Source organism: Bison bison, unplaced genomic scaffold, assembly GCF_000754665.1.
Source record: "Bison bison bison isolate TAMUID 2011002044 unplaced genomic scaffold, Bison_UMD1.0 scf7180017864238, whole genome shotgun sequence".
Taxonomy (NCBI): domain Eukaryota; kingdom Metazoa; phylum Chordata; class Mammalia; order Artiodactyla; family Bovidae; genus Bison; species Bison bison.
Window position 1 is genome coordinate 2,346,698 of NW_011494810.1, and position 25,513 is coordinate 2,372,210.

Here is a 25,513-nt window from a genome sequence, read left to right on the forward strand (position 1 = left end):
AGCGAGCGAAGCGAGTCTGCCTGCTCGGGTTCTTTCACCTCCCCGGAGTGGGGCTGGGACGGGCTTGGGGATGGACCATTCCCGGCTGGGACCAGAACCTTAACCCTGAGGGCCAGAGCTGAGGCTTTCTCCCCCAAGGCGGGAGTGAGCCTGGACCCTTTGGTCCAAAGCCGAGGCACGGCCCGTCCGGTTCTGAGTGAGACCAGCCTCTCTGCCCTCTCCCGCCGCCTCCGGGATACATTCTGGCCGCACACCCACTAGGACGGCTCTCCAGTTTTAAGGCCACAGCTTAGCTCTGTGCCCTTCACCTTCCCTGGGCCCACCTGCTCCCCACCCACCCACAGGCCACGTCGGGGCTGTGGGCCCTGGAAGGCTGCAGCCTGTTCCTCTCCACCCCCTCGGGAGCAGCTCCACCCCTTCCCCTCGCTGCTCTCTCAGCAGCTGTGCCCCCAGCATCTGTCTCCAGGGCGTCCCCCCCAACCCCGCCCCGCCTTGCCCAGCTGAGCAGTTGAAGCAAACAGCCAGGCTGCCTAGAAGACTTATTTGGTGGGGCTTCTGTGCTGAGTTGGAAACCCAGCAAAGCCTGCTCTTTCTCCCCACTATACCCCTGACCCACGAGGCAGCCCACCCAAACCCTCAGATCCCTGGGTTTGGCGAGTCCTGCTGAAAGTGAGCAGTAGGAGGACTCTCCAAGGCTTCCAGCTTGCCACCTGGAAGAAGGTCACTTTCTTTTGAGCAAAGGAGATAATAGGAGGTACCCTGCCAGTGTTCACTGCGAAGCTGGGGTGGCATGAGCCACAGTTGCTCTGGGAGGGTTGTGGCACCTGGGGCTGGGTGGCTCGCCCTAAGCTTGCTCTGACAAAAGAGTTTTGAGTTGGTTTTTTGGATGAGTCTGCCGAGGAAGGCAGGCTCCTGCAGGAGTCTTGGAGGGTCGGATGCAGCGCCGGATGAGGATGAGGCGTGGCGGAAGATGCGTTTGGCTCTGCAGACACTGCATCGGGCAGCAGGGGACTCTGGGAGGCTGGTGCAGCCAGAAGGCATGGCTCTTGACAGCCTTCTAGTAGAATCTCTGGAATTGTGCATGTGAGTGGGGACGCTGTTTGGGGTACCATTCCCAGAAAGCCTTTCCTGACCTCCCCAGCTGTGTGAGGTGCCCCTCTGTCCCAAAGCCCCCGTGCTCTTCTCTGATAGCACTCCCCATTCTACAATGACATAGTCTGTTGATGTGTCTGTTCCCCCCACTGAACTGTGAACTCCGCAGGGGCACAAATCATGCTGTCTGTCCCCAGCCCTCCACACGTAGCCCTGGGCCTTGCTGACACAGAGTAGGAATAATTAGGTGAATGAGAGAGAATGAATCCGTTGAGAACCTGAAATTACTGTAACCCAGTTTTTATACTGTCTCCTTTGTGTCTCAGATCATAGTAAGATTTTTAATTAATGAAGATGTCACCACTTACTGAGTGTGAGAAGCCCCCACTTCATCCCCATCCCCTACCCTGGGCTGAGACTGTTTCCAAAGGACTCCTCAAGTTGAGAACTCAAGTTGGACCCCACCCTTGCCTAGTTTAACTTCCCACCCTGAAGCTGTTTCCCCCTCTAGCCTTCTCTGGGCCCCTGGGAGTGCTGTTCTCCAGAAGAGGAAGGTAGGGGAAGGGAGGGTCAGGGAGCTGTTGTCTTTTGTTTACCATTCAGGGTCCCCTGCCACTTAACCAGCCTATAGTATTCATGGCCAGAAAGTTTGGTTGATGGCATAACCATTTGGTTTTTATTTAGGTCACAGTTTTAACATGATAGATTCCTACCTCTTCCACTGCTTAACCTTTCAGTTAATTCATTTATTCACGCTAGGCATTTTAAATACCTTCTTGGCACCCCTGTGTTCTCCTCAGCATTTAGCGGGAATGTGATGAGTTAACCATTGATATAATTATTAGTCTGCTTTTGCTTTGTAAACTCTTTAAAGTGTAGGAACCAAGTCAGTCACTATTGTACCACTAAGCCTGGTGATTGATAAATTCTAGTGAATGAAGATATAAATACTATTAATCCCATTTTTCAGACAAAGAAACAGAGACTCAGAGAAACTAAACATTTACCCAAATAACTCCTACTATAGGTACACCTACCACCACCCCATAAAGTACCTTCTTATGTACTGTGGGGTATTTAGCAAGACTATTTTTTTAACTCTAGCTGAAATAGGTGAAACAAACGAACAAACTTCTGACTGAGCCCTGTTTTTGCTGGGGAAGGGGGTTCTGGGTGCCAGAAGCAGACCTTTGTGCCTTGGTGAAAAGCTCCTGCTGAAAGAATTGGGGTCAGTGCTTGCTCTGCCCGCAGGCGTACCTTTGGCGAGGACCTCTGGCTCCCACCACCACTTAGCCCCCTGTCTCAAGCACTTAGAGTGGGTGAGTAAGGTGAAAGTCAGTGTCGAATGCCACACTGAAGCCAAAGCTGGAGAATGGGATCACTTTCAGTCTACACACAGGGTTTAATGCCCCAAGTCACATGTTTTGTTTCTTTTTTTGTTTTCATTTGAGCCAGTATTTTTAAAAATCAATTTCCCACAAAACTGGATTTGTGCCATCTGCTGCTAAAAATCTGGTACTGCTAGGCCCACGTTTCCAGAAGTTAGTCATCTGCAGTCTCTGGGAAGTGTCTGCCCTCTTCATCATATGAAGGACACCTGATCTGTGCCAGGCCCTGGGCTAGCTGGTATACAGAAGTGAATCAACTGTGGACCCTCCTCACAAGGGGCTCATTTGGTCGAGAGAACATGTATATAGTAGTCATGGTAAGGCTAGAAGAGCATTGCTTTCTCTGAGTTAAGGCTCATAGGCCTCTCTGGTTCCATCCAATCTCCTTTGCTTATTTTCATATTTAAATGCAAGACCTTGAGCTTAATTGGAATCCCAAAAGCCCTTTCTTCTAATTGTTTAGGCCCCTAAACAACATTGATGCATTCACTAAAAACCCAAATCCTCGTTTGTTTGTTTTCCCCACGAGAAGACTAAAATAGTTATAGGCTTCTTGGTGAAGGTGGCGGGAGTGGGGGACGAATTACAAAGCAGTTGAAGGAGGCAGAGAGACATAGTATTGAATCTTACAGACTTGGGGTGAGCTTCCTGCTCAGTCTCCTGGCTTTGTTACTCCAGGCATGTTTCTTCCCGTCTTTAAGGCTTACGCAGCTTCACAAGAGAATGTGGAGCAGCCTGCATAGCATCTAGTGCTCCTCATGCCAGAGCTAGAATTGGATATGGCATGTGGCAGGAGCCATTTGGCCATCCAAAGCCTGTGTGTTCTCACCTGCCGGCTCCGCTGGCTGTTTCTAGTTCTCTTGGGCCACTCAGCTTGCAGTCCAGGTGCACACTCACTCAGTAAACCCCCAGGAGACTCGCTAGACTATAAACTGGCGTTGGTGGGGGTTGAACGCATCCTGTCCTTCCTGTCTCTCCTCTGCAGCTTCCCGTGGGACTTTGCCCAGCCTAGTTTAGAGGAACTCTAGAGACCTGGCTCCACCACTGCTCAGAGTTAAACCTACTCCCTCATGGGACAGGAGCAGATGACAGTATCTTTATTAAAATCATCTCATTATATTGAATCCACTCAGCAGGTATTAACAACCTCTGTGCCAAGGCCTTTATTCAGAGCACACAGATGAACGAGATAATCCCTCTACTGCCCACCTAGCCATTTTAAATGCAGGTAGGAGGAAATAATGCTGAGTAGAGATCCCTGTCACCTCTGGTCCTTTGTAAACCAATAGAGCTTCACTATGTAGAAATGCCAAAAGACCTTTGAAAATTAAAACATACTTCCTAAAATTTTAAATTTCCTTAAAATTTCCCAGAACTATTAAGTTTAATATATGTTAGATGTACAATTAATATCCTAATACCTTCACTTACTAAGCCTAGAATTTTGTGAGCTTGGGCTATGTTTTTAATTCATTTCTGGAGTATTTATTGCACATGGTTCTTATGTGTTCAATGAGTGGCTGTTAAAAGAAACGTTAGGTTTCTGGCACCTTATTCTTCGTGCCTGCACTGCTAGGCCAGGCTGGCATTCACTCATTCATTCAGGCCCGTTACACACGCACTATGCCCAGCCTTCCTCTCACCTAACCTGCTGTTCACTTATTCTACCAACACTAATAGACTCCTGGTCTGTGCTGGGTCCTGGGCTAGCTGGTAATATAGAAGTGAATCAGACATGGTCTCTCCCCACAGGGGCTCCTGGTCTAAAGAACATATATGTAATAATTACAGTTAAGCTAGAGGAGCATCACTTCCTCTAAGTTGAGTCAAATTCTAGATCCTGGTACACACCTTTAGAAGTGTTTTCAGCCTTTTGTTTGGTTTTCTGTGTATAAAATGACAGTGATACTGGACTCAAACTAGGGTTCAGCAGGCACTGCATGTCAAGCACTGAACACATGTAGTAGCTATGATTAGTATAGTGCTTTGTTTTGAGGATGCACAGATGTGATAGCCTAGAAAGGCTTCTTGGAGCTGAGGCTTCGAGGTCAAGTAGAAGGTCCTCCAGAGAAGGTGAGACAAAGCGTCTAGGCAAAGCAAGCAGTGTAGACAAAGACCCAGAGTCCAGAACTGCCCAACTCATGGAGAGTGGCGAGAAGTCTGACTGGAGAGTTTAGTAGGTTTGGGCTTTAATCTATAGGCTATGAGGAGTCAACAAAAGATGTGGCAAAGTGAATGAGAGCGTGGGAGGAAGTAATTTTCAGTAGAAGAAGCAACTGTGATTGCTTGATTCTACCTCTCTCTCACCCCAACCTAACTAATGATCAGATCCCCTGTGCTTTGCTAGACCCTATCCCAGACCTAGAGTCTCTGGGTCTGGAGCCCAGGAACCTGTTCTTAAATTGCCTCAGATGATTTCTGATATGTGGCTGGGTCTGGGAACTGTTTAACTGAGCATGCCATGGGGATCTCTATGGAGGCCTAGAGTATTCTTTAAAGAATGGAGCTTCCTGGAGAAAGAGCTTTTCCCTAAGCAGAAGAAGAAGCAGCCTTAGTTTTTAAAGAAAAAGCAAACTTTTTCCAGTTTGCCATTTGTCCATATTCTCCAACTGCTAATCTTTCTTTGTGTATCAAAACATGTGCTGCCATCTCTGCTGAACAATTGGGATGCAGTGACTCATGGGATACAGGCCCTGCCCTTGAAAAGCTCACAGTGCTATGGAGAAGACAGATTTTGACAATCGGAGTACACGTGATAACCTCTGTTTAGGAGACATGTAAAAAAAGTGTTAGGGCATCCCCTAACACAGAGCAAAGCACAGTTTATTTTGCCTGTAGACTTAAGGGAATGTAATACCCAAACTGAGCCTCAATAGGAAGAGGCAAAGAGGACAGTGTGAGTGAAGATACATTTGATGAATTGGGGAAAGGGAATGAATATTGTGGAAAGGAGTGGTTCTTGGTTCTTCGTGGTGGAATATGCAGAGCAGAAAAGAACTGAGGAGAAGAATGCTTGTGTCCTCGGAAGGACCCTGTGTTTGCACCTTTCAGTTCTGTGCCCATGTTCCCACCCTCATCCTTCCAAGTGCAAGATGGATGAACATGGTGCTGTCCTATAGGCCACCTCTCCTTTATTCCCTCCCCAAGACTCTTAGCTATCCAGCTCCCTTTGTGGTTTCCCCTGCCATTCTGAAGTGAATAGATATAGAGAAATTAAGGCAGAAAGAAGGGCCTAGAAATATTGAAGGTTCTTATTACGAAGTTGTAGCCAGAGAACATGGACTGGGGGGGTTAAAGAGACCTTGAAGGTCATCTGTCTAGTCTTCTGTCCTGTGCTTCAAGTAATAACTTTGGATTGGGCAAGTCTCACTTAGTAAGTTTCCCTGTCATTTCTTCCAGGACAGAAGAGGAAAGAAACTAACGGGTATTGAGCACCTACTGTGTGCCAGGCCCAGGCCAGGTACTTTACATAATTTATTTCCTTCTGTCCTCACGACTCTGTGAAGTATGGTTTTATTCTCATTTCATAAATGAGGAAATTGAGGCTCAAAGAAATTCAGTAATAATCCAAGATCATACTGAAAATGGCAAAACTTGGATTTGAACTCAACAGTCTGTCTTCAAAGGTCATTCTCTTCATCCATGAGAACTCTGTTGCCATTACAGAGTAGTCGGTAATAAGGTTTGCCTGAGATTCCAGGTAAATAAGCAGGAGCTTAGGCCTTCCCATGACTGACTGCACCCAGGAAACAGGTTCAACAGGTGAACTAGCCTTTGCAGGTAGAGGGCCACTGGGGTCAGAGAGACTCACTGCTCTATCCTTGACTCAGCCTGTACAGCCGGAGAGAATTCTCCACAAACTGACTTTATGTTGTGAAACTACTGTCCTGTCTCCTGGAAGGACCTGAGCCAACAGCCTGAGTGGGAGTTTGGGTGAAAGCTCAGGGCATGGAGGTGTAGTTGTATTGGCTCCCTAAGAATTAACTATACCTCTGATGGCCAGCATTAGAATGGTCTGAGATTCTTAGCCCTGATGCCTTCCCATTAGTGACCTGGAGTGACGCAGCCATGCCTTTTCAGCATAGTATGTTGGGCTAGTTGGGCTATGTTTTAGTTCCTGTCCTTTGTGTAGAGCAGCTGAGACATAAGCCAGATGGCTTAAACATCATGTATTTATTCAGTGAATGCCTGCTATGTGCCAGGTCCAAGCCAAGCCTAGTTCCTGGACTCATTTAAATGGCCAGGGTCCACTCCCTGCCCCCAAAGAGCTCCCATTCTACAGGGGTTTGGGAGTGGACAGAGGATATGTGTCTATGGCACAATGCGATAGACGCTGTACTAAAAGAATTCTGCTTAGCCTGGTCCAGCAAAAGCTTCATCAACCTTTGATCAAGATCTTAGAGGATGAGCAGGAATTTCCTGAGGAGCAAAGCTGAGGTTTGATAGCGCACGGTGTATCTGAGGAATAGTACAAATAGAACCTATGGCTCAGGGTGTTAAGAATGGAGAGATCAGCTGGGGCCACGTTATGAATGCCACGGGCCAAAAGGTATCATAGTGAGAGTAGCAAGCTCCACCAAAAAGGAGCCTAGAGATGACAAGAGACCAAGGTAGGAAAGAGGAGGTAAAGGAAAGAAATCTTCGATAGAAGATTGAATATCCAATATCTTCAATGGATAGATATGTGAGAAGGCACAATATAAGCTTAACCTTAAGGAGAGAATCCCAATGTCCTAATTGGTTGTTTTTAATTTATATTTATTATTTTGTTTACTGATTATAATTGTATATTATTTTAATATGTGTTCCTGCCTGATTATCCAAAATGAATATGAGGCATCCTGGGAGTTTGGGAGCATTGACAACCCTGTGCATGAACCTGCCTGGTTTTACGCATGTGTTCTTAAGGCAGGAACTCTTGTTTCCTAGCACCTAGCACAATGGTTGGCACCAGGTAGAGGATCTGAGGATGTTTGTTGAATGAGGGAATGAGTGGATGAATGGAAGAGTGAGTGGTAATGACTGGGCTAAGTTTTTCTAGGCTGGGAAACTAATCACTTTCTCTGCTTTTGGAAGGGAATTTTAACTGTTGTTGTCTGCCTGCCTCGGTGACAAGGAGGCTTTTGGAGTTGGGCCATTTCTGAATAGAATTTAGAAACTGTCACAGGGCTCCTGGGTAGATACAGCACTGTGTCTTGGGGGAATCCTCTATAAACATACTAACTCTTGGGAATAAAAGGAACCCATGAAAGAAATGAGAGCAGGTTTGGTTTTGGAAATTAGATCCAGCTTCAAGAGCGGTCCTTGATAGCCATCTGGCCTAGTGACATGTAATTCCCAAACTGTGGCCAGAAAGGCTGTCGTGCAAAATTTTCTCATGACCCCAAACAGCTCTTCAGATATACCATGAACTGCTATATGGTTGTTAATAGTCACTGTTGCTTATAGCACACCCACTGGCTGACAGGCGCTGTTAGATACTTTACATCAGCTCTTCTCAAAGGGTTTGGTCTTGGGAACCTTCTACATTTCTAAAAATTTTTGAGGACACAGAAGAGCTTTTGTTGGTTAAACTATTGAAATTTACCAAATTAAGTATTAAAGTTGAGAAAGTTTAAAAATATTTGGTCACTCGTTTCAGAATAACAGTATTAGATCTATCATATTAACGTAAATAACGATTTTTAAACTAGAGATAACAATTTTCCCAAAAAGTGAGAAAAATGGTCTTGTTTTCACTTTTGCAAATTTATGTCTATCTTAATAGGAAAAGTTTAGATTCTTTTACATGCTTCTGGGGCTTCCCAGGTGGTGCCTGTAGTAAAGAATCCACTTGCTAATGCAGGAGACACAAGGGCCATGGGTTCAGTCCCTGATCAGGAAGATCCCCTGGAGAAGGAAACAGCAACCCACTCCAGTATTTCTTGCCTGGAAAATTCCATGGCTAGAAAAGCCTGGTGGGCTACAGTCCATGGGATCGCAAAGTGTCAGACACAGCTGAGTACGTGCACACACATGTGCTTCTGTATTCAGTCTGTTGGCAGTACATTATTTTGATGGAACTATGTTTTTAAAAAAATTTAACTTCACACAGGTACATAGTTGGAAAAGAGAAAGGTATTTTGATAGCCTTTTCAGATGATTGTTGGTATTCTTCGCAATATGGAATCTGAGAACATATCAATAAAGTCTTTATACTCATTTATGTTAAAATCTGTTGGTTCATCTAACCCTTTGGGTGGACTTTATACCAGTGCATGACTCTGTGGTATCATGCTTTGATCATTTGGAAAAATAGGTTCACTGAGTTATATAGATCTTGCAGATATTTTCCTGTTTCATTTTATAGTATCAAAAAATAACATTTGTTAATATCACCATCAATTTCATCGTAAATTCTTAAGTATTAGGAAGCTGTCAAGCTCATGGTTGTGGATGCAGCTTTTTCAAAATTCTAATTTTCACCTAAAACTTGAATTTTTATCATTGACCACAGAAACAAAATAGTTTTCCTTGGAGATGATAGGCTTGTTTTGTTCATTTTCTGAGAAAATGTCTACCAATACCCAAGTTTGAATAACCATAGTTTGTCAGTCATTCTTTGAAGTAAAAATGCTCCCTGAAAAATTGGCTTTCCCTTCCTTTGACTTTATCTCTTTTTTCCCCAGGAAAAACTAGAAAGTCCTAGCATACTTCTTCTCAGACAAAAACAGAAAAGTCTCGGGCCTGGTCAGATGAGGGCACAGGTACTAGTTTTACTGGGTGTGCATGCCAGCCCCCTGGGCTGGGAGTGGCCACCGTCTAGGGTCCTGGCTCCTTGAGAGCTCTGGGGATATGCCTATAGCACAGATACCTTGTGTGAGTAACTCCCCACGTCCAGAGATTTGACATTTGCCCACAGAACGAAGCAGAATTATCTTGGAGCTTTTTTAGCAGATCCCAAATTTAGAGAACTTCTACAACCTTTCCTTTCGCTCCTCCATCTTTTACCTAAGGCTAGACTGGAATCTGGAGAGGCTATGAATTTAACCTGAGATAAGAAGGAATAATTAGTTGTTGCCCAGGGTCTCTGGGTTGAAGAATCAGTTCCAACAGCCTTTCTGATGAAGAAACATGGTTGGAATTTTCATTCATTCGATAAACATGTATTGATCATGTTCTTCATGTGAGATTACTGTAAAATTGTGCTAGCTGCTAAAAAGTACAGCTTGAGAGCAGCTAGTTGAAAGCCTGAATTGACTACAGGGCATACAAGGTCACGATTTCCAAGAATTTGGAAAGTAGCAGGAGATTGCAGTCAAAGAAACTATAAACCAAGAGTTTTTCTGCCAAAGCAAAAATTTGACAGTATTAACTGTATATAATATCTCCAGGGCTTGGGGTTCTCAGTACCCTCTGGCAATTAAAATAGAGATGAAAATATGAGAGAGAACAGTCCACAGGCTCCATTGGGAATTTTACCCAGAGGTAGGCACCAAGGCTTAGAGTTAAGACAACTTTGAGGGTGGCCCCCTAAAACTTCCTGGGCCTAGAAAGAAAGAATCTAATATACCAAACTCAGGACAGTAGATAAGCTAGTTTCCAGTGTAGACTTACTAAGAACAGACCAAAAAAAAAAAAAAAAAGACCAGCCCAGGAGCCTAGATAGTAGATTGAGCATCTCCTGTATAGATCCTCTGAGCTAAGTGCTTTGCATCTCTAATGTCACTTAATCCTCTGGGCAACCTTATGCAACATAGATGGTATCATCCCTGCTTCAGTTTGTACTTAATTAGCTTCCCAGGCCTTGTGTTTCTTCCTTTAACTAGAAAGACAGCCTGCCCTGTAAATTGACTTCCTTTGATGGCTAATCTTATTTATCATGTGTACCATTTCAGCTCTAGGGAAAGTCACATTATTTCCATGAATAAGCAGTCTTGTAATCCTTGAGGAATACAGTCTTCCAACAATCTTCCCCTCTTCCACACTTGCGACTGGAACCATTTGGTTGGAGGTCCAGGGTGGGAAGACGGCCTTTTACTATGGGAAACAACAATTTCAAGCAGTGTCTCACCAAACTGCCTGCCAGCTGTATTGCCATGGGGATACTTAACAAATCTGACTTAGCCACCATATGCCCAACTGAGCCTATGCCCTGTGGTGTACCATGAGGGATCCAGACAAGAATCAGACCTGGTAGTTGCCCTCTAGGAGCACAACCTAGTAGAAGGGACAGAAGATACAGGTAAATAAGTGTAGTAGAAGGCACAAATCTTGTCACCAAGGCCCAGTGTGCTGTGGGGGTATGGAAATGGGAAAGAGAGGTGAATTGTAAGAGGGAATCTCTAGGAAAGCTTGGGTGAGATTAGATCTAGGCTGGGCTTTATTTAAGCCCTGCTCATCTACCTATTGGTAAATGTGGGGAGAAAGAGGGGTTTAGGCAGAGGATCCCCTTTAGCAAAGATGTGACATAGGAGAGCACAAGGAGTATTTGGGGAACTTAAGGAATTACATAGTGGAGTGAGGACAGAGGTTAAGATGCCTGAATGTCACCTTCAGTTCATTACATATGAGAGACTCTTGCACTCTCATAAAATACAGTGACTGGACAGTCTATGTTTTCAACCCTAGTCCTGATTTTAAATATTTTTTCCTATTGCTCCCATCATGTTCATAATTAGTGCCATATGTTGAGTAGCATATATGCCTGACAGTGGACTAGGTGCTTTATCACAGTGCTCACAGCCAACTCTACAAGTCAGAACTTAATCCCATTTTATAGATGGGGAGGCACAGAATAAGTAGAACTTGCACAACATTATACAGTTGGTAAGTGGTGGAGGCCCAGGATTAATTCCAAAGCCAGTATTGTTTCTTCTATACTCCAGCACCTCCCACAAGTACTTTAGGATCAAGTACAGTCACACAGGTCACATATTTACCTTATAAGAATTGTTTCACTTTTAAAAGAAAACAGCAAATAACGCTACACATTGTCATTTACATTGTACATTTGCGTTCTTGGTTGTTCCTATAAAACCATATATACTGTACTTTACAGGCCACATTAAAAATTTCAAGAATTATTTTACTCACCCAAGATTTTCATCTTCTGTAATAACTCGAACCTAACACTGGAAAATGAAGCTCCATTGTAGTAAAATTGCACATCCTGGTGTTTGCCTAAAAAATACAGTCACTTTGCTCACCTCCTCCTCCTGGAGTTATTAATACTATGGCATCTTGTAGCTATGGAAAGTTTCCTGGGTGCATGTCTCAGAAAGGCCTCCTTTACCTTAACTTCTCTATCAGCCTTCCACCCTTACCATGAGATACTCACCACAAATGGGTTCTAGAATGCAGTTTTCTTTTGTAGCTGCCACTAAGCAGCTGACTTGCTCACTGGACTGTCCCCTTGGCACAGACTTTAGGCAGCATCTCACACGAGTTCCATATGTAAGATTTCTTTTTCTTTCTCTCTGATATTTGTTCCCAAGGTCCTTGTAATTCCCCACATGTTTCAGTGTGCTACTGGTGGCACTAGTGGTAAAGAATCTCCCTGCCAGTCAGTGCAGGAGATGCAGGAGACCCAAGAGACGTGGTTCAGTCCCTGGGTCAGGAAGATCTCCTAGAGGAAGAAATGGCAACCCACTCCAGTATTCTTGCCTGGAAAATTCCATGGACAGAGGAGCCTGGTGGGCTTCAGTCCACAGGGTCGCAAAGTCAGACACGACTGGGCGACTGAGCGCACACACACAGGCTCAAACACACATGCTTCTGGTACTACTGTTTCCTTTCTTTTTCTAGAAACCAGGGACCCAGGTCAGTGTAATTGTAACATTACAAATTTAAGGATACCCTGATGCCAACTTATTGTGAGAAGGTGATTTTATTTGAAAAAGATGATGCCATTTATTTTATTGGTAGGATGAAAGTGATACTTGTATTATTCCTTTGCTTAGGCCTCTGCAAATATGTTTTGCCTAGTGGTGGGTAAGTTTGGAAGGTATATCAGTTAACTATTATGTGCAACAAACCACCCCAAAACTTAGTGGCTTAAGACAATACCATTTATTATTTGTCATGAGTCTCTTGGTTGACTGGGTGTTTCTGCTGATTGGGGCATACTTGGCTGATCTCAGCTATACTCATGTATCTGATCTACCGGCCAGTCAGCTGGGAAGACTCAGTTTTCCCCACAGGTCTCTCACATCCCTCCAGCAGCTAGCCTGGTCATGCTTATGTGGCATGGCAGAGGTGCAGGAGCGAGCAAGTCCAGCCATGCAAGGGAGCAAGTAGAAATGCATACACACTTTTCAAGCTCATGCTGGCAGCATGTTTGCTGACATTCGTTGGCCAAAGAAAGTGACATGATTGTCAGAGTGAGAAGGGACTACAATGCAAAGTTGCAGGATATAGGAAAGCCATTAATGGGGTCATTAGACACAATCAGTCTCTCAAGCCACTCCCTCAGTGTGACAGAAAACCTATAGACTTATATTTCTAGGTCAGCTTTGTCCTAGAAGGAAAAAGGAAAAATAATAATAATGATGACTGTATACTGGGACTGTACTATGGGCATGCACAGGGCTAGGCACTTTCCTTGTTTATGCACCCCCCTCATAACAGCTCTGCGCAGTAGGTAGGAAATCAGAAGTTAAATAACTTGCTCAAGGTCACCCAGCTCATTTGTGGTCAGGGAGGGATTAGAATTCATGTCAGTCTGACACCTAAAGCCCAGGGGTTTTTCACCACACCTCCCTGCTTCTCAGAAGCCCCTGGATCTGCCTTACCCTCCAGCTCGGTTTTCAGCTGAGTTGATACTCTTTGGCTCTTCCAGAATGCTCCTGTGATCCTAATGGAATTGTGCAGCTCTTTGGGAATCCCACATGGTCTCCCAAACTGCGTTAACTGAAAGCATTTTTTTTCCTTTCAGGTGAGGATTGGTCTGTAGACTTCACAGACAGCCCAAGAATTGTGACCTCTCCCAGACATGCCACAGCAGGAAGGGCCGACTCATTAACCTTCAGGATCTGGAGACTTTGGGGCACTAGGGCATTTGAGCATGAGCTTTGGAGTCATCCTCACTGGGGTTCAAATTCTATAGGGTTCAACCACTCACTCCCTCTATAACCTTGGGCAACTTATTTGACTTCTTCTTGAAATGTTTCTTCTTTTCAAAAAAAAAAAAAAAGATGAGAATAATAACACAGTTTGCAGAGCTGTTTACCAGAACTAAAATTGGGTAAATAAAGTGCCTAACCCAGTGCCTGGCACATAATAAGTGATATCATCAGTATTGTTAATATTGTTTCTAAGCAGAACCTTTCCCCTTCTGGGAAACCCTGTTTCTGTCTGTTGGACAGGTTCCCCCTACCACCAGCCAGTCTGTGCAGACTTGCTGCCTGCTGTGTCACCGGGAACGCAAAGGCTGGGAAGAAGGCCCTTCCCAGAACGGACTGGTGTTGCAGGGTGAGAAGCTGCCCCCTGACTTCATGCCAAAGCTCGTCAAGAATCTCCTAGGCGAGATGCCTCTGTGGGTCTGCCAGAGTTGCCGAAAGAGCATGGAGGAAGATGAAAGGCAGACAGGTCGAGAACATGCAGTGGCGGTAGGTAACCGCTGAGAAGGGGTCCCTGAATGCAGGAGTGCTGCCTGCCCAGAGAAGTCAGGCTGTTGAGCTGTGGCTGCCTTGTGCTCAGGTGGCTGTCCTCAGGCAGCACCTTCGCCCAGGTGCCAAAGAGGCTGCACCATACAGCATTAGCAGCTTGTGGCCCACATTTGGGGGAAGAAAAGAGAGGTTTCAGGCAGCCCACCAGCCCCCAAGGACAGTGCACCGTGTGATGGCCGGCTTGGAGGCACTGGTAGATCGAGATCCTGACCCTCCCTGTGACTGTGTTGCCTTCAGCTCTGTGGCAGCTCAAAAACCAACCGGTATGACATGGAAGGCAAAGGTCAGTTTGAGGGTCTGCAATGCCTCTGTTAGAAGGCTTCCAAGATGCCCCATCTAACTGCCATCTCCTGAATCACAGAGGTCAGACTCCTCATTTTTCATTCCCCTCAGTCCCTCTCTCTAACCCAGAATCAGTTCAGCTTCAGGACTCCTGACTTAAAGACCTTTTTCCTCTCCTTGGCAGCTCTCAGGACTCCCCAAAGGCCACAGCTGACAGGCAGTCTCTGCCACTACCAGAATCTCTCATCACATCCACATACTTCACTTCACAGGGAGCACTGCAGCCCCTCTTGGCAAAGGCCTGGCCCATGTTTGCCCTTGCACCTGGAGTTGTGGGAACTGGGCCATTCCCACAGTTGGTGGGAGGTGCCCCTGGGGAAGCCAAGGCAGCAGAGGGCCAGCCCTGATGTTTACTGTTTTACCATGAGCCTTTTTCTTCCCCAGATCTCCTTGTCACACACATCCTGCAAATCACAGTCTTGTGGGGGTGATTCTCATTCCTCTTCGTCCTCCTCTTCATCGTCCTCTTCCTCGTCCTCCTCCTGCCATGGGAACTCAGGGGACTGGGATCCTAGTTCGTTCCTGTCAGCACATAAGCTCTCGGGCCTCTGGAACTCCCCGCACTCCAGTGGGGTCATGCCAGGTGGCTCACTTGGGAGCCCTCCTACAATCCCTGGTGAGTCTCCAAGCTCAGAAGAGAGCTCTCTCCATAAATGGAGAGAGTTGTGTTTTCATAACCATTTTGTTCAAACAAATCAGATAGGTTATTAAAATAAATAAAAGTGGAGCTGTTCTGGTGGAAGCCAAGTAGGGAATCTAGCCCTTGACTATCTTGGTAGGAATCCTTTCCCCAAGATTCTGAACTCGAAAAATACTGCTGGCATTGGCTCTGATAATTGTTCCCATTGGATCCAAGAGGGGACCTGGTAAGCATTGGCTGAAGAGAAAGTGAAGTCTGCAAGGGCCTTTACGGAATTAGAACTCAGGTCACCTGACTGCTGCAGCAGCACAGAGGGCCTGAGTATCTCCTCTTCTCCATCCAAGGGATGGGTGCTTTTATAAAAGCACTGCACTTGCATCCACACGAGATTGGCAGTGTGAGCTGCATTGATTATTAGCCAGTTATGCAGCTGTGTAAGCCTTTTTTAGACCCTGGGATAATGCTTAGCAACCCAAAGAAAAAATCTTGAGTTATTGCTGTACTTGCTAAATATGAATTACTGTCTACTTTTAAATGGAGGACCTGAGTTCTTCAAAGGGGTGCTACCCCCAGAATTGTGAGTGGAGCGATACATAATTCCAGTTATTTTGGTGCATGAGCCAGAGAGAGTCGTCAAAGTGCTTTCCCACTTGTCCTCTGAAATTTGGGGCCGCCCAAAAGTCTGGCATATCCTAGCTGCCTTGATGCACATGGCCCAGAAGCAGAGCCTTGTCAGACAGGTCCTAGAGAAGCACTCAAAGATAGAACATACAACCCCTGTTTATGCCCAGAAAAAGTTTTATGACCTTGCATGGGACTGGCCTTCCTGGTGCCTTCTCCCTCAGGCCTGGCCATCTTCAGCCTGTCCAGCTGCTGCCTGCAGAGAAATCTCTCCAACCTAAGGTACCGCTAGGCTTTTCCAAGAGCTCATGGGTCTACCATGCTGAGAGACTGTGCCCAGGCATGTTGCCTCTGGTTACAGTAAGCAGGCTGCTGTAGCAGTGAGCCCTTGGGCCTCCTTCCCAGGATCTGGGCTCCCACTCTGACACCTCTCTCCCCCATCCGCCCACAGGTGAGGTTTTCCCCATCTCGGAGCACCACCGGCACTCAGACCTCACTGCTCCACCTAACAGCCCCACCGGCCACCACCCCCAACCAGCGCCGCTGATCCCATCTCACCCCGGATCCTTTGGCTCACCACCCCACCCGCACCTGCTGCCCACCACCCCAGCAGTGCATTTCCCTGCCCAGGTTTCAGAATGCCCTGTTGCCGTGGCTGCTGCCCCCCACACCCCAGGGCCATGTCAGAGCCCCCACCTTCCCTCCACCAGCATGCCGCTCCTGAAGATGCCTCCTCCATTCTCGGGTTGCAGCCACCCCTGTAGTGGTCACTGCAGCGGGCACTGCAGCGGGCCCCTCCTCCCACCACCCAGCTCTCAGCAGCTCCCTAGCACTCACAGGTGAGTGGCACAAAGAGCAAACTCCCTGACGACTTGAACTTAAGAGTTTGGGGAAAACTTTGGGGTGGAAATTAAAGGGTATACTCTGTTTATGTTTTTTCTATAGTCTTTCCAGATATGAAAGGAATATGTTAATTTTTTTTAAACTTGGGAAAATTTATAAATGTATGAAAATTTTAAATACATGAAAGAAGAAAAAAATTCCTGGCAACCTAAAGATAAACTTTAACACCACAATATGTTTTCTTTTTTTGACGTTTCTATATATCCATAACAAAATGAGGTCCACATTCTGTATTATTTTTGTGTGGTTACTTTTTAACATTATACCATCATCATTTCCCTAGTTAAAATTCTTCAAAAACTTTTTCAGTGGGCACATGTTTTATTGTACAGCTGTGGCATAATTTATTTTATCATTACCCTATTCCTGGATATTCAGGCATTTGTAGATTTTTTTGTAGACTGTAATAAGCATCCTTACACTCAAATGTCAGGAGTTCTGTCCTTAAAGTAGATTCCTAGAATTAACTCTTAAGTACTGAGAAAGTTTGTTTTAATATATATTTGAAAGATACAGTTCTTTGGAGAAGATCTGTCTTTTATAAATCAGATGTGTGTTGATGATGTGTTTCTATTTGCCTCTAAAACCCCACCACCCCGATACAGCACTCCTGGCACTTTTCTCTTGAGTAGCTTTCCCTTGTGGTAGTGGTGGTGTCTGTGTGGTTTTTCGTTGTCTGGTTTCACTTAGTGCTGTTAGGTTCCCACATGGCTTCTGAACCTCAGCTTTAAAGGCTGGGAAATTCTTTGCTGTTCTCCAGTTGCTGAACATTTAGGTCATCCCAGCATGGCATATAGCATTTTAACATAAATAACATCTTTGCCTAAAGCTTTTCACTCTTTTGGATTTTTCTCCTTGGAATAGATCTGTCAGTGAAAAAAGTTCTCAGTTTAAATGATATGAGGGATTTTTTGCTTTTATTTTATTGAGAAAGGCTCTTAATACATATTGAAAAATTGCTTTCCAAAGGGGTCTCCAAATTGATGTAACCACCAGTATTAAAGCACTAGGAATTTTTAACTGCTAATACAGTAGATGAATAATGGTCAGTTGGGGTTAAGCTTCTCTAAGCACCTTTTTATTTTGCACCACCCAATATGCAGGATCTTAGTTCCCAACCTGGGATTGAATCCATGCCCCCTGTAGTGGAAGTGGGAAGTCTTAACCACTGGGCCACCAGGAAAGTCCTCTAAGCACTTTGATAATGATTCCTGCCCCAGGGAACCTCCTTGGCTGTTCTTGTCCCACCCTTCCTCCTGGCACCCTTTGGCATCAGCCCTGGAGCACTCCCACTGCTGATGGCCAACCCAGGACTCTGACTCTTCTAGCACGAATTCTGGGACCTTTCAGACCTTTCCTTACCCTGGGAAATTAGTCCATATTACAAGATGCTTCCTGAAGTCCAGAGGCAGAGCAGAGCAGTGCAGTGGGAGGGTGAGTCCTAGCTGCTCCTTGGGCAAAACGGTGAAGCACCCTGAGCCTTGGTCTCTTCTGTTGCAGCGTGGGGATGGCAAAACCTGTTTTGCAGGATTTGGGGATTGTTAGAAATGATTTGCTGTGTACAATACCTGGCACAAACAGTAGCTCAAAATATGGCCCACAAGGCACATTTGCTCTCCTAACCTCAAGACATGGCTAAGGCAGCTCTGTGCAGTGGTGCGATCTCAATCAGAAGGACCTTTGAGCATGGTCCACTGTCACGTCCACTGTCAGGGGCCCGGATTCAATCCCTGGTCAGGAAACTAATATCCCAGAAGCCACATGGTATGGCCAAAAACAAACCCACAGTGTCAGGGTGGGGGGAACCGTAGAGAAGGAAAGGACGTCGGCCTCCTTTGGATGTTCCAAGGAACCATCAGCCCACTAATCTGTTCAGACACCTACTTCCTGAGCACTTACTGTGGATAGGCTTGTGTACACACTGGGACCCAAAAATAGAAGTGGCATAAAAAAAAAAAAAGTGGCATAGTCCATATCTTCAGGGAATGCACACTTTGGTCTGGAAGACAGATGGGTAAATAGACCGTCACTATAGTGTGTGTGATAGAGGTATACTTGGCACCTCAGAGTCCAGAAGGCTCATGTGGTAGACTTGGGGAGGGGAAGCACGGGGAACCTTTCCAGAACAGTGCCACTGGGGGGGGCCCTGAGGAACAGCGGGGGTGTTTGCCTTGTTCTTAAAAGGGGCTCATTCTGTTTGCCTGCCTTGGTCTTTGTGGGATGAGGCAGATGAAGGCGATGGTGGGGCTGCTCCCCAGGCTCCTCACAGCGTGCTCCTGCCCTGCCTTTCCTCACCTTTGGGCCTGTCTTTTCTCCCAATTCAGCAGGGACCCTGGGTGCAAGGGGCACAAGTTTACCCACAGTGGCCTGACGTGCCAGCTTCCCCAGCCGTGCGAGGCAGACGAGGGGCTGGGCGAGGAAGAGGACAGCAGCTCGGAGCGTAGCTCCTGCACCTCGTCCTCCACCCACCAGCGAGATGGGAAGTTCTGTGACTGCTGCTACTGTGAGTTCTTCGGCCACAATGCGGTGAGTGAGCCTTCCCAGGCCAGAGCAGGCTGGGGGCCAGCCGAGGGGAGCCAGGGGAGTACTTTGCTCTTCCCAGGGCCCCACTTGCTCTTGGAGCTAATAATTGTGCTTGGACCCTGTGAGTCCTCACCAGCACCTGCTTGCTAGATCCTCACGGCATATGGATGAGGTAGAGATTTTTCAAGTTTGCTACCTTTGCTCTTCTCATGGTTTCTCTTAAGATTGACATTTTTTCCTTAGGCAAAAAGAAAGGAAGTGGCAGAGGAAAGCTATGATTCTGATGAGTATGTATACATAATGTGCATAATCACAGAGAAGTGAAGGCTTGTGCGTGATGAAGGCAGAGTGGAAGCCAAGACTCTCAGTCCCCAGTGTGGGAGCCAGGCAGGGGACAGGCCGTGAGCACAGATGGCGCCAGGAAGGAGGCTCATAGCAGAGTACAGGCTGTCTCTGGACGGGGAGAAAGCAGTTCAGAAGTCTCATAAGGTGAAGAGGAAAGGGCTTCTGGCTAGGGGAGAGCAGTTGAGGACAGAAGAAATTCAAGCAGTTATGTTGCTGGTCGCCTTTGAGCTAGAAGTTGTTATCCTCATTTTAGAGATGACAAAATTGAGGCTCACAAAGACTCAGTGAACCTGCCCAAGGTCATACAGCTTCTGAGTGACGAAGCCTGGGCTCAAACCTGCTTTCCTGGCTCCCAAGTCAGTGTGCTCGCAACACTGCTGCATACCTCCCACTCCGCCCACCGCTGCCTTGGCTCCGAGCCTGGCTGAGGGCGAAGCCATTTGGCCTCTGTGGCTGTGGTAGAAAGAACAGTTGTCTTACTTCTCACCACATGCTTGGTGCCCGCGGGTGGGAGTGCTCCGGGCTTCCCAGGCCCAGGGTGTAACGTCAGCACCTCCCCTCCCCCAGCCACCCGCTGCCCCGACGAGTCGGAATTATACCGAGATCCGAGAGAAGCTTCGCTCAAGGCTGACCAGGCGCAAAGAGGAGCTGCCCATGAAGGGGGGCGCCCTGGGCGGGATCCCTGGGGAGCCCGCCGTGGATCATCGAGATGTGGATGAGCTGCTGGAATTCATCAACAGCACGGAGCCCAAAGTCCCCAACAGCGCCAGGGCTGCCAAGCGGGCCCGGCACAAGCTGAAAAAGAAGGTGGGTGTGGGGGGAGCCCAGCTGTACCACCTCTTTTCCCCCGAGGACTCCCTCGCCCCCAACCCCCAGGACTTCTCGGGCATGAATAGTGCTGGCTGCCACAGGCCTTGGCAGGGCTTTTTTCTCTGAGAAGGTCTGAATGAGTTTGGGAGGCATCGGGGTAAGGGAGCCAGGGGTCCAGTGATTGGAGGAAAAACAAATCCTGGCGTCAGAAGCCACTTGCTGGCTTCCTCAAAGCTTAGGACTTGCTTCAGTCAGTCATATGTTCATTCAGCAAACACTTCTGCAGATGCTTGGAGCCAAATATGATGCAGTTAGCTTCTTACCCTGGAAAAGCTCAGTCCAGTGGAGAAACAACACTGGACAAGCATATTACTGTGCAACAAGTGCTGGGATGGGGGAAGCCCCCATCCTGCCTGAGGCACTGGAAATGGCTAGATCACCAGGCTGCCTGGAGAGCTGAGTTGTAGAGAGTGAGTACACATTAATCAGGAGGACCCTCCTGGCAGCAGGCATAGCACATCCACAGCAGTTTTTGAAGCCAGAGCTCACACCCAGGAGAAGGCAGGCAGATAGCAGAAGTGAGGAATGGTATTGCTCAAGAGCTCTGACTTGATCCTACAGCTGAGGGGGGTTCACCCAAGGGCTTTAATCACACAATGCACTCACCAGATGGACTTCCCAAGGTGACTGTGTAGCAATGTGGAAGGTAGCCTGAAGGAGTGATCCTCCAGGCCAGAGACCCAAGAGCCAGGGGAGAGGTGATCAATAGTGGGCCTAGAGCAGGAGAGCTGGAGTTTTCAGAGGAGGCAGGCGATCTCTTGATTTCAGGTCAAGGAGATGATAGAGTCAGGGTACCTCCTAGGTGTTTGCCAGGGTGGCTGGCAGGATGGCATGCTTTACTGAGCACAGGTGGAATTGGCAGAAGACGGAATTCAGTTGGGGCACAGTGACTCAGAGATTCTCAGAGGTCCGAGTGGAGATGGCGATGTGGGGCTGGGAGTTGCTGGCATGGAGATGTAATTGAAGCCATGGGAATGACCCATCCTAAGGACTGAGTGAACTCCTCCCAGAAGGCTGAGGACAGAACCAGGGGAGCTGTTCCCGGGCAGCCTTGCCGCCAGGCGAGCAGCAGAGCTTGATGACTCGTCCCCTGCCACCTCATTACCTCTTAGCCTGCCTGCCCCCAGCTGTGTCTGCACAGTGCCACACTCAGGAGCTCAGCAGCTGAAGAGAATGGGTTTGACAGTCAGCTAGCTCCAGGTCCTGGGTGGTCAAACAGCCCTGGTGCTCTGGAAAACAGAAGTGCTTCTCCATCTTTTTCCAGCTCAAAGGACAAACCAGGACCCCTTCCCTGCACCCTGAAGTAGTAAACCAAAGGGTCTTTCCACTGCCTTCAGAAAATGGTCGGCATTTGCTGTCTCCTTGCCAGCACTGCCTGGCCAGAAGTGTGCAGTTGGCAGAAGTGGTCTCTCTGGCCTTTCCTGGCCTCCCAAGGCTGTGGGTTCCCGGTTAGGTCCCAGGGAACACACTTCACAGTTCCCAGGCCTGGTATGTTTTTCATGAATTTCTGCCTGGATATCCTTTCTCCTTCACCTCTGCCCTCTCCTTTCCCTTCTAAAAACCTCCTCCCAAGCCCAGTTCAGATGTTTCCTCCTTCGCAGTCTTCCTCAGGTAGCATCCACTGTGCTGTGGCTGCATCTCGCACATCTCTCTAGTCTGCCATTTATCATTCTCTATTCACAGTTCAGAAACTGCCTGCATAGCTCCCATCTGCCCCACCCAGTCTAGAGGCCAGGATACAACACAGAGTAGGCAGTTCTGATGTCCTGTAACTAGTGATCATGGTCATTATCTGTTTATACATCAGCCTCCTCTACAGTACCCCTCCGTCACCTCCCAGACTTAGCTACAATCCACCAAAAACACAGCTTCCACCACGAAAGACATCCACCCACTACCCACCTGGGGAGACAGACGAAGCTGGGTATTTTTCTGTTCCCTCGTACCATTTCCAGCTATGACTCTTCAGTGTCCTAACCCTCGCTTCTTTGAAACCGACCCTGGGCCTGTCATCTGTAACCTCTCACCACCACTCCTCTTCATCCCCAGAAGACTGTCTGTCACCTGTCTTCCTTTCTCAGGCCAGTTGAGATCCGTTGAGTATCATTCATTCACTCTCCTACCAGTCCTCTCAGCTCCTCATTGTCCTTCCATTATGCCCACTTAGAAAAACCACAGTCCTGGGTTCAGCCCCAGCCTGCCTATCTCCTACACCTTGAGGTGCTAGATTGAATCTGTCTTTGGCACCCTGGCCAAGTAGTCTCCCACCTGCCTGAGCCCCCACTTTGCTGTTCTCTAGTCTTCTAAATCCTCATCACTTCCATTCACCCCAGCCTCTCAGTAGACCTCCATTCTGCTCCAGCTGCCAGCCTCTCCCCACCCCCACCTTACTTTTTGGCAGATAACTCACTTCCTGTTTCAACAAGGATTCAAAGCCAGTGGAGAGGCACTGTCCTACAGAGTTCTTCTTGCATGAAGGAAGAGTTAACCCTTTTCCTACCTAAAGCCTGTGCTGTCCTTCTTGCCTCCTCAGCCTAATACCACTTCCTGCTGTGTGGCTTCAGCCTCTCACTGTGCCCAGTACTCTGTTTTTTGAAAGCAAACTGTCCTTTGAGCGTACAGCCTCTCTTAACCACCCCGGTCTCTTTCCTCATCACACAAAAACGTCATCTGCATTTACTCCTGTCAGCTCACTGCAAATTGTCTTCTACCTCCACTCCTCCATAGAGCCACTAGTGACTTCTTTGTTGCCAAATCATTTTCTCCTGTTCCATCTTCTTTCCTTCTAGGTATATCTCAACTTTATTCTCTTTTTCAAACTCTGTTTTCTTTGACCCCTCCAACCTCATTCAAGTTGGGGCAGGGAAAGGGAAAGGGGAGGCCATGTTTTCTACATTTCTCACTTCCTCTCTGCCCTCTGTCCTGTCGCCTTTGTGAGCAAGTCTTCCTCTGCCTGGCCCTCCCCCTTAAAGACAGCTCCCTGGGAGAGAGCCATCTGGATAGTGTTTCCTCCCAGGTCATTATGTCTCCCTGTTTCTCCCTGCACTTCACAGTGACATATCCTACCCTGGTGGGTACCTCCTCACGGACATTCTACAGGTACCCAAACTCAGCGTATCCCAAACTGAGCTTGTCACCTTTCTCCAAAAGAGCCCACTTTGCCTTCTCCGTTGTCTGTCTAGTTAATAGCACCACCATTCACCTAGTTGCCTCAACCAGAACCCCAGATGCCATCTGGGGAGGACCACATCATGGTGATGGAGAGCAGCAGGCCTTGCAATTGGACCAGTTTGAAACCCGGCTCTGCCGTACTTGCTGTATGACCTTGGGCAAATCACTTAACCTCTAAGCCTCAGTTTCTTCCTCCATAAAATGAGAATAATGGTAGAACCTAAAATTCAAGGCTTTTGTGAGAATGAAATGGAGTGATGCACAGAAAGGTTGGGCAGAGGGAACAGAGTAGTTGCTGCAGAAACAGTAGTGATGGTTGATAATGTTTTCATGACTCATCTCGTTCTCTCCCCGACCCGTCACCGAACAGTCCTGGCCATGTGACCCCCTCCAGTAGCTCACACCATCCACTTCTTTCTACCCTACTGGCACTGTAAAAAACCTTCAGTGACTGAACGTTGCCCATAGGCTCAAATCTAGAATAAAATATGGCCTGTGGGACTCTTAAGGATCTAGCCCCTGCTTAGCTTGCCAGCTTCATCTCTCAGTCTGCCCCTGTGGCCTTCCAGCCCACTCTACTCCACCCAAAAGAAATCTGTGCTCCAGCTGCCTTCTAAGTATTTGCATTCCCTAAATATTCTGCGTGTTCCCATTTCCCAGCCTTTCTTCTACTTTTTATCTAGAATATGTTTGTCTTACACGTCCCAGGATAATCCCACTTACCCTTCAGTGCTCAGTGAGATATTGCCTCCTCTGGGAAGCACCTCCTGATGGCCCAGTCTGGGTCCCCAGAGCACCCTGTGCTTTTTCCCCCTGTTACTTTTCACACTGTCTCTCAGAATTAAACAGCCTGTTCGCACGTCCATCTCCCCCAGCAGACTCAAGTCAGTGAACAGAGAGTGCCCAGAGTCCAGCCCAGTGCCTCATGTAAGGTCACAGGTCAAGAAATGATTGTCAAATGATACTGAAAAACGTGAGAACTTCTGAAGATCACCCCTGGGTATGCTTTCCTGACTCACCACTTAACTAGCATGTAATCTTGGATCAGTTCCTTAACTCTTTCCAAAGTCCAGTTTCCTCATCTATAAACTGAGGATAATGACACAGCAAGGGTAGTTGTGGGGATTGAATGAGGCAACATGGGAAGGTACCAGGCTTTTGGTACATAGCAAAAATGTGTGGTTCCATGCTTTTTCCTTCTCTGATTACAAAATTATACATGATTCCACATCATTCCCTCTACACCAGTCGTTTCACACTTATATAGCAGCAAAAGTCTTTTCTGCAACTGAAATTGTCCTCAAGCCCTCAATTCCTAACAAATGAAAGCAGAGCTGTTCTGGCACAGAAGAGCAAAGTAAAGGGCCTTCCAGTTCTTTGTCCATCGCCATGACCTCAGAGCTTTGCCTGTAGCCTTGAACTCCACGGCTTACAGCCTGATTATTGCCCAGAGAAGGGGACACACCCCCACTGAGGTGTCCTGATGGTGACCCTGTGACATAAATAGGTTGGTTGTTTTTCTCCCAAATTTATAAATGGAGATCGTAAGGTTCAGGGAGAATAAGTGATTTGTCCAGCGTTCCACAGTTGTGGTCCTAGTCAGCTACAGAACCAGCCTGTTAAAAAGATGAGAGGATAAATGTATGCCCCCTGGGGCAGAGAGTCACCCTCCTTAAGTTGACATTGTGGTGGCAAGCCCTCTTCTCACACAACTTTTCCTGTTCCTCCCCCTCCATTCCCAAATGAAGTCATCTGGCCCCTAGCACATCACTACCACCTCATTCCCGTTGGCTTTTGAAAACTGTCTCCTGTCTCCCTCTAAAGGCCCCCTCAGCCTGCTGGTGCCTTGAGGTTGGGCAGAGCTGGTGCCACAGATTAGGGGTGGGGTGACTCAGAGCCCACAGACTTGCTTTCAGTCTCCCGATCTGACTGTCAATGCTGAGTGGCAGAGTCCAGCCTCCCTCAGCCTC

At 47.3% G+C, this 25,513-nt stretch overlaps 1 protein-coding gene across 14 annotated transcripts in view; it reads left to right on the forward strand.

The window, feature by feature from the left end:
- The window catches only part of FAM193B (family with sequence similarity 193, member B), a 30,802-nt gene that overhangs the window by 302 nt on the left and 4,987 nt on the right, over positions 1-25,513 (forward strand). Inside the window, exons 1-7 of one of the 14 annotated variants that reach the window (XM_010846532.1) lie at positions 2-1,083; positions 5,880-5,940; positions 13,826-14,491; positions 14,595-15,086; positions 16,183-16,570; positions 18,959-19,160; positions 20,070-20,309. In XM_010846532.1, coding sequence (XP_010844834.1) covers positions 14,431-14,491; positions 14,595-15,086; positions 16,183-16,570; positions 18,959-19,160; positions 20,070-20,309 — 1,383 coding nt within the window. In that variant the 5' untranslated portion in view covers positions 2-1,083; positions 5,880-5,940; positions 13,826-14,430. Of the gene's footprint in view, position 1; positions 5,941-13,395; positions 14,492-14,594; positions 15,087-16,182; positions 16,571-18,958; positions 19,161-20,069; positions 20,310-25,513 lie in introns of those variants that run through there. The other 13 variants (XM_010846531.1, XM_010846540.1, XM_010846529.1 and 10 more) reach the window with 13 other exon arrangements.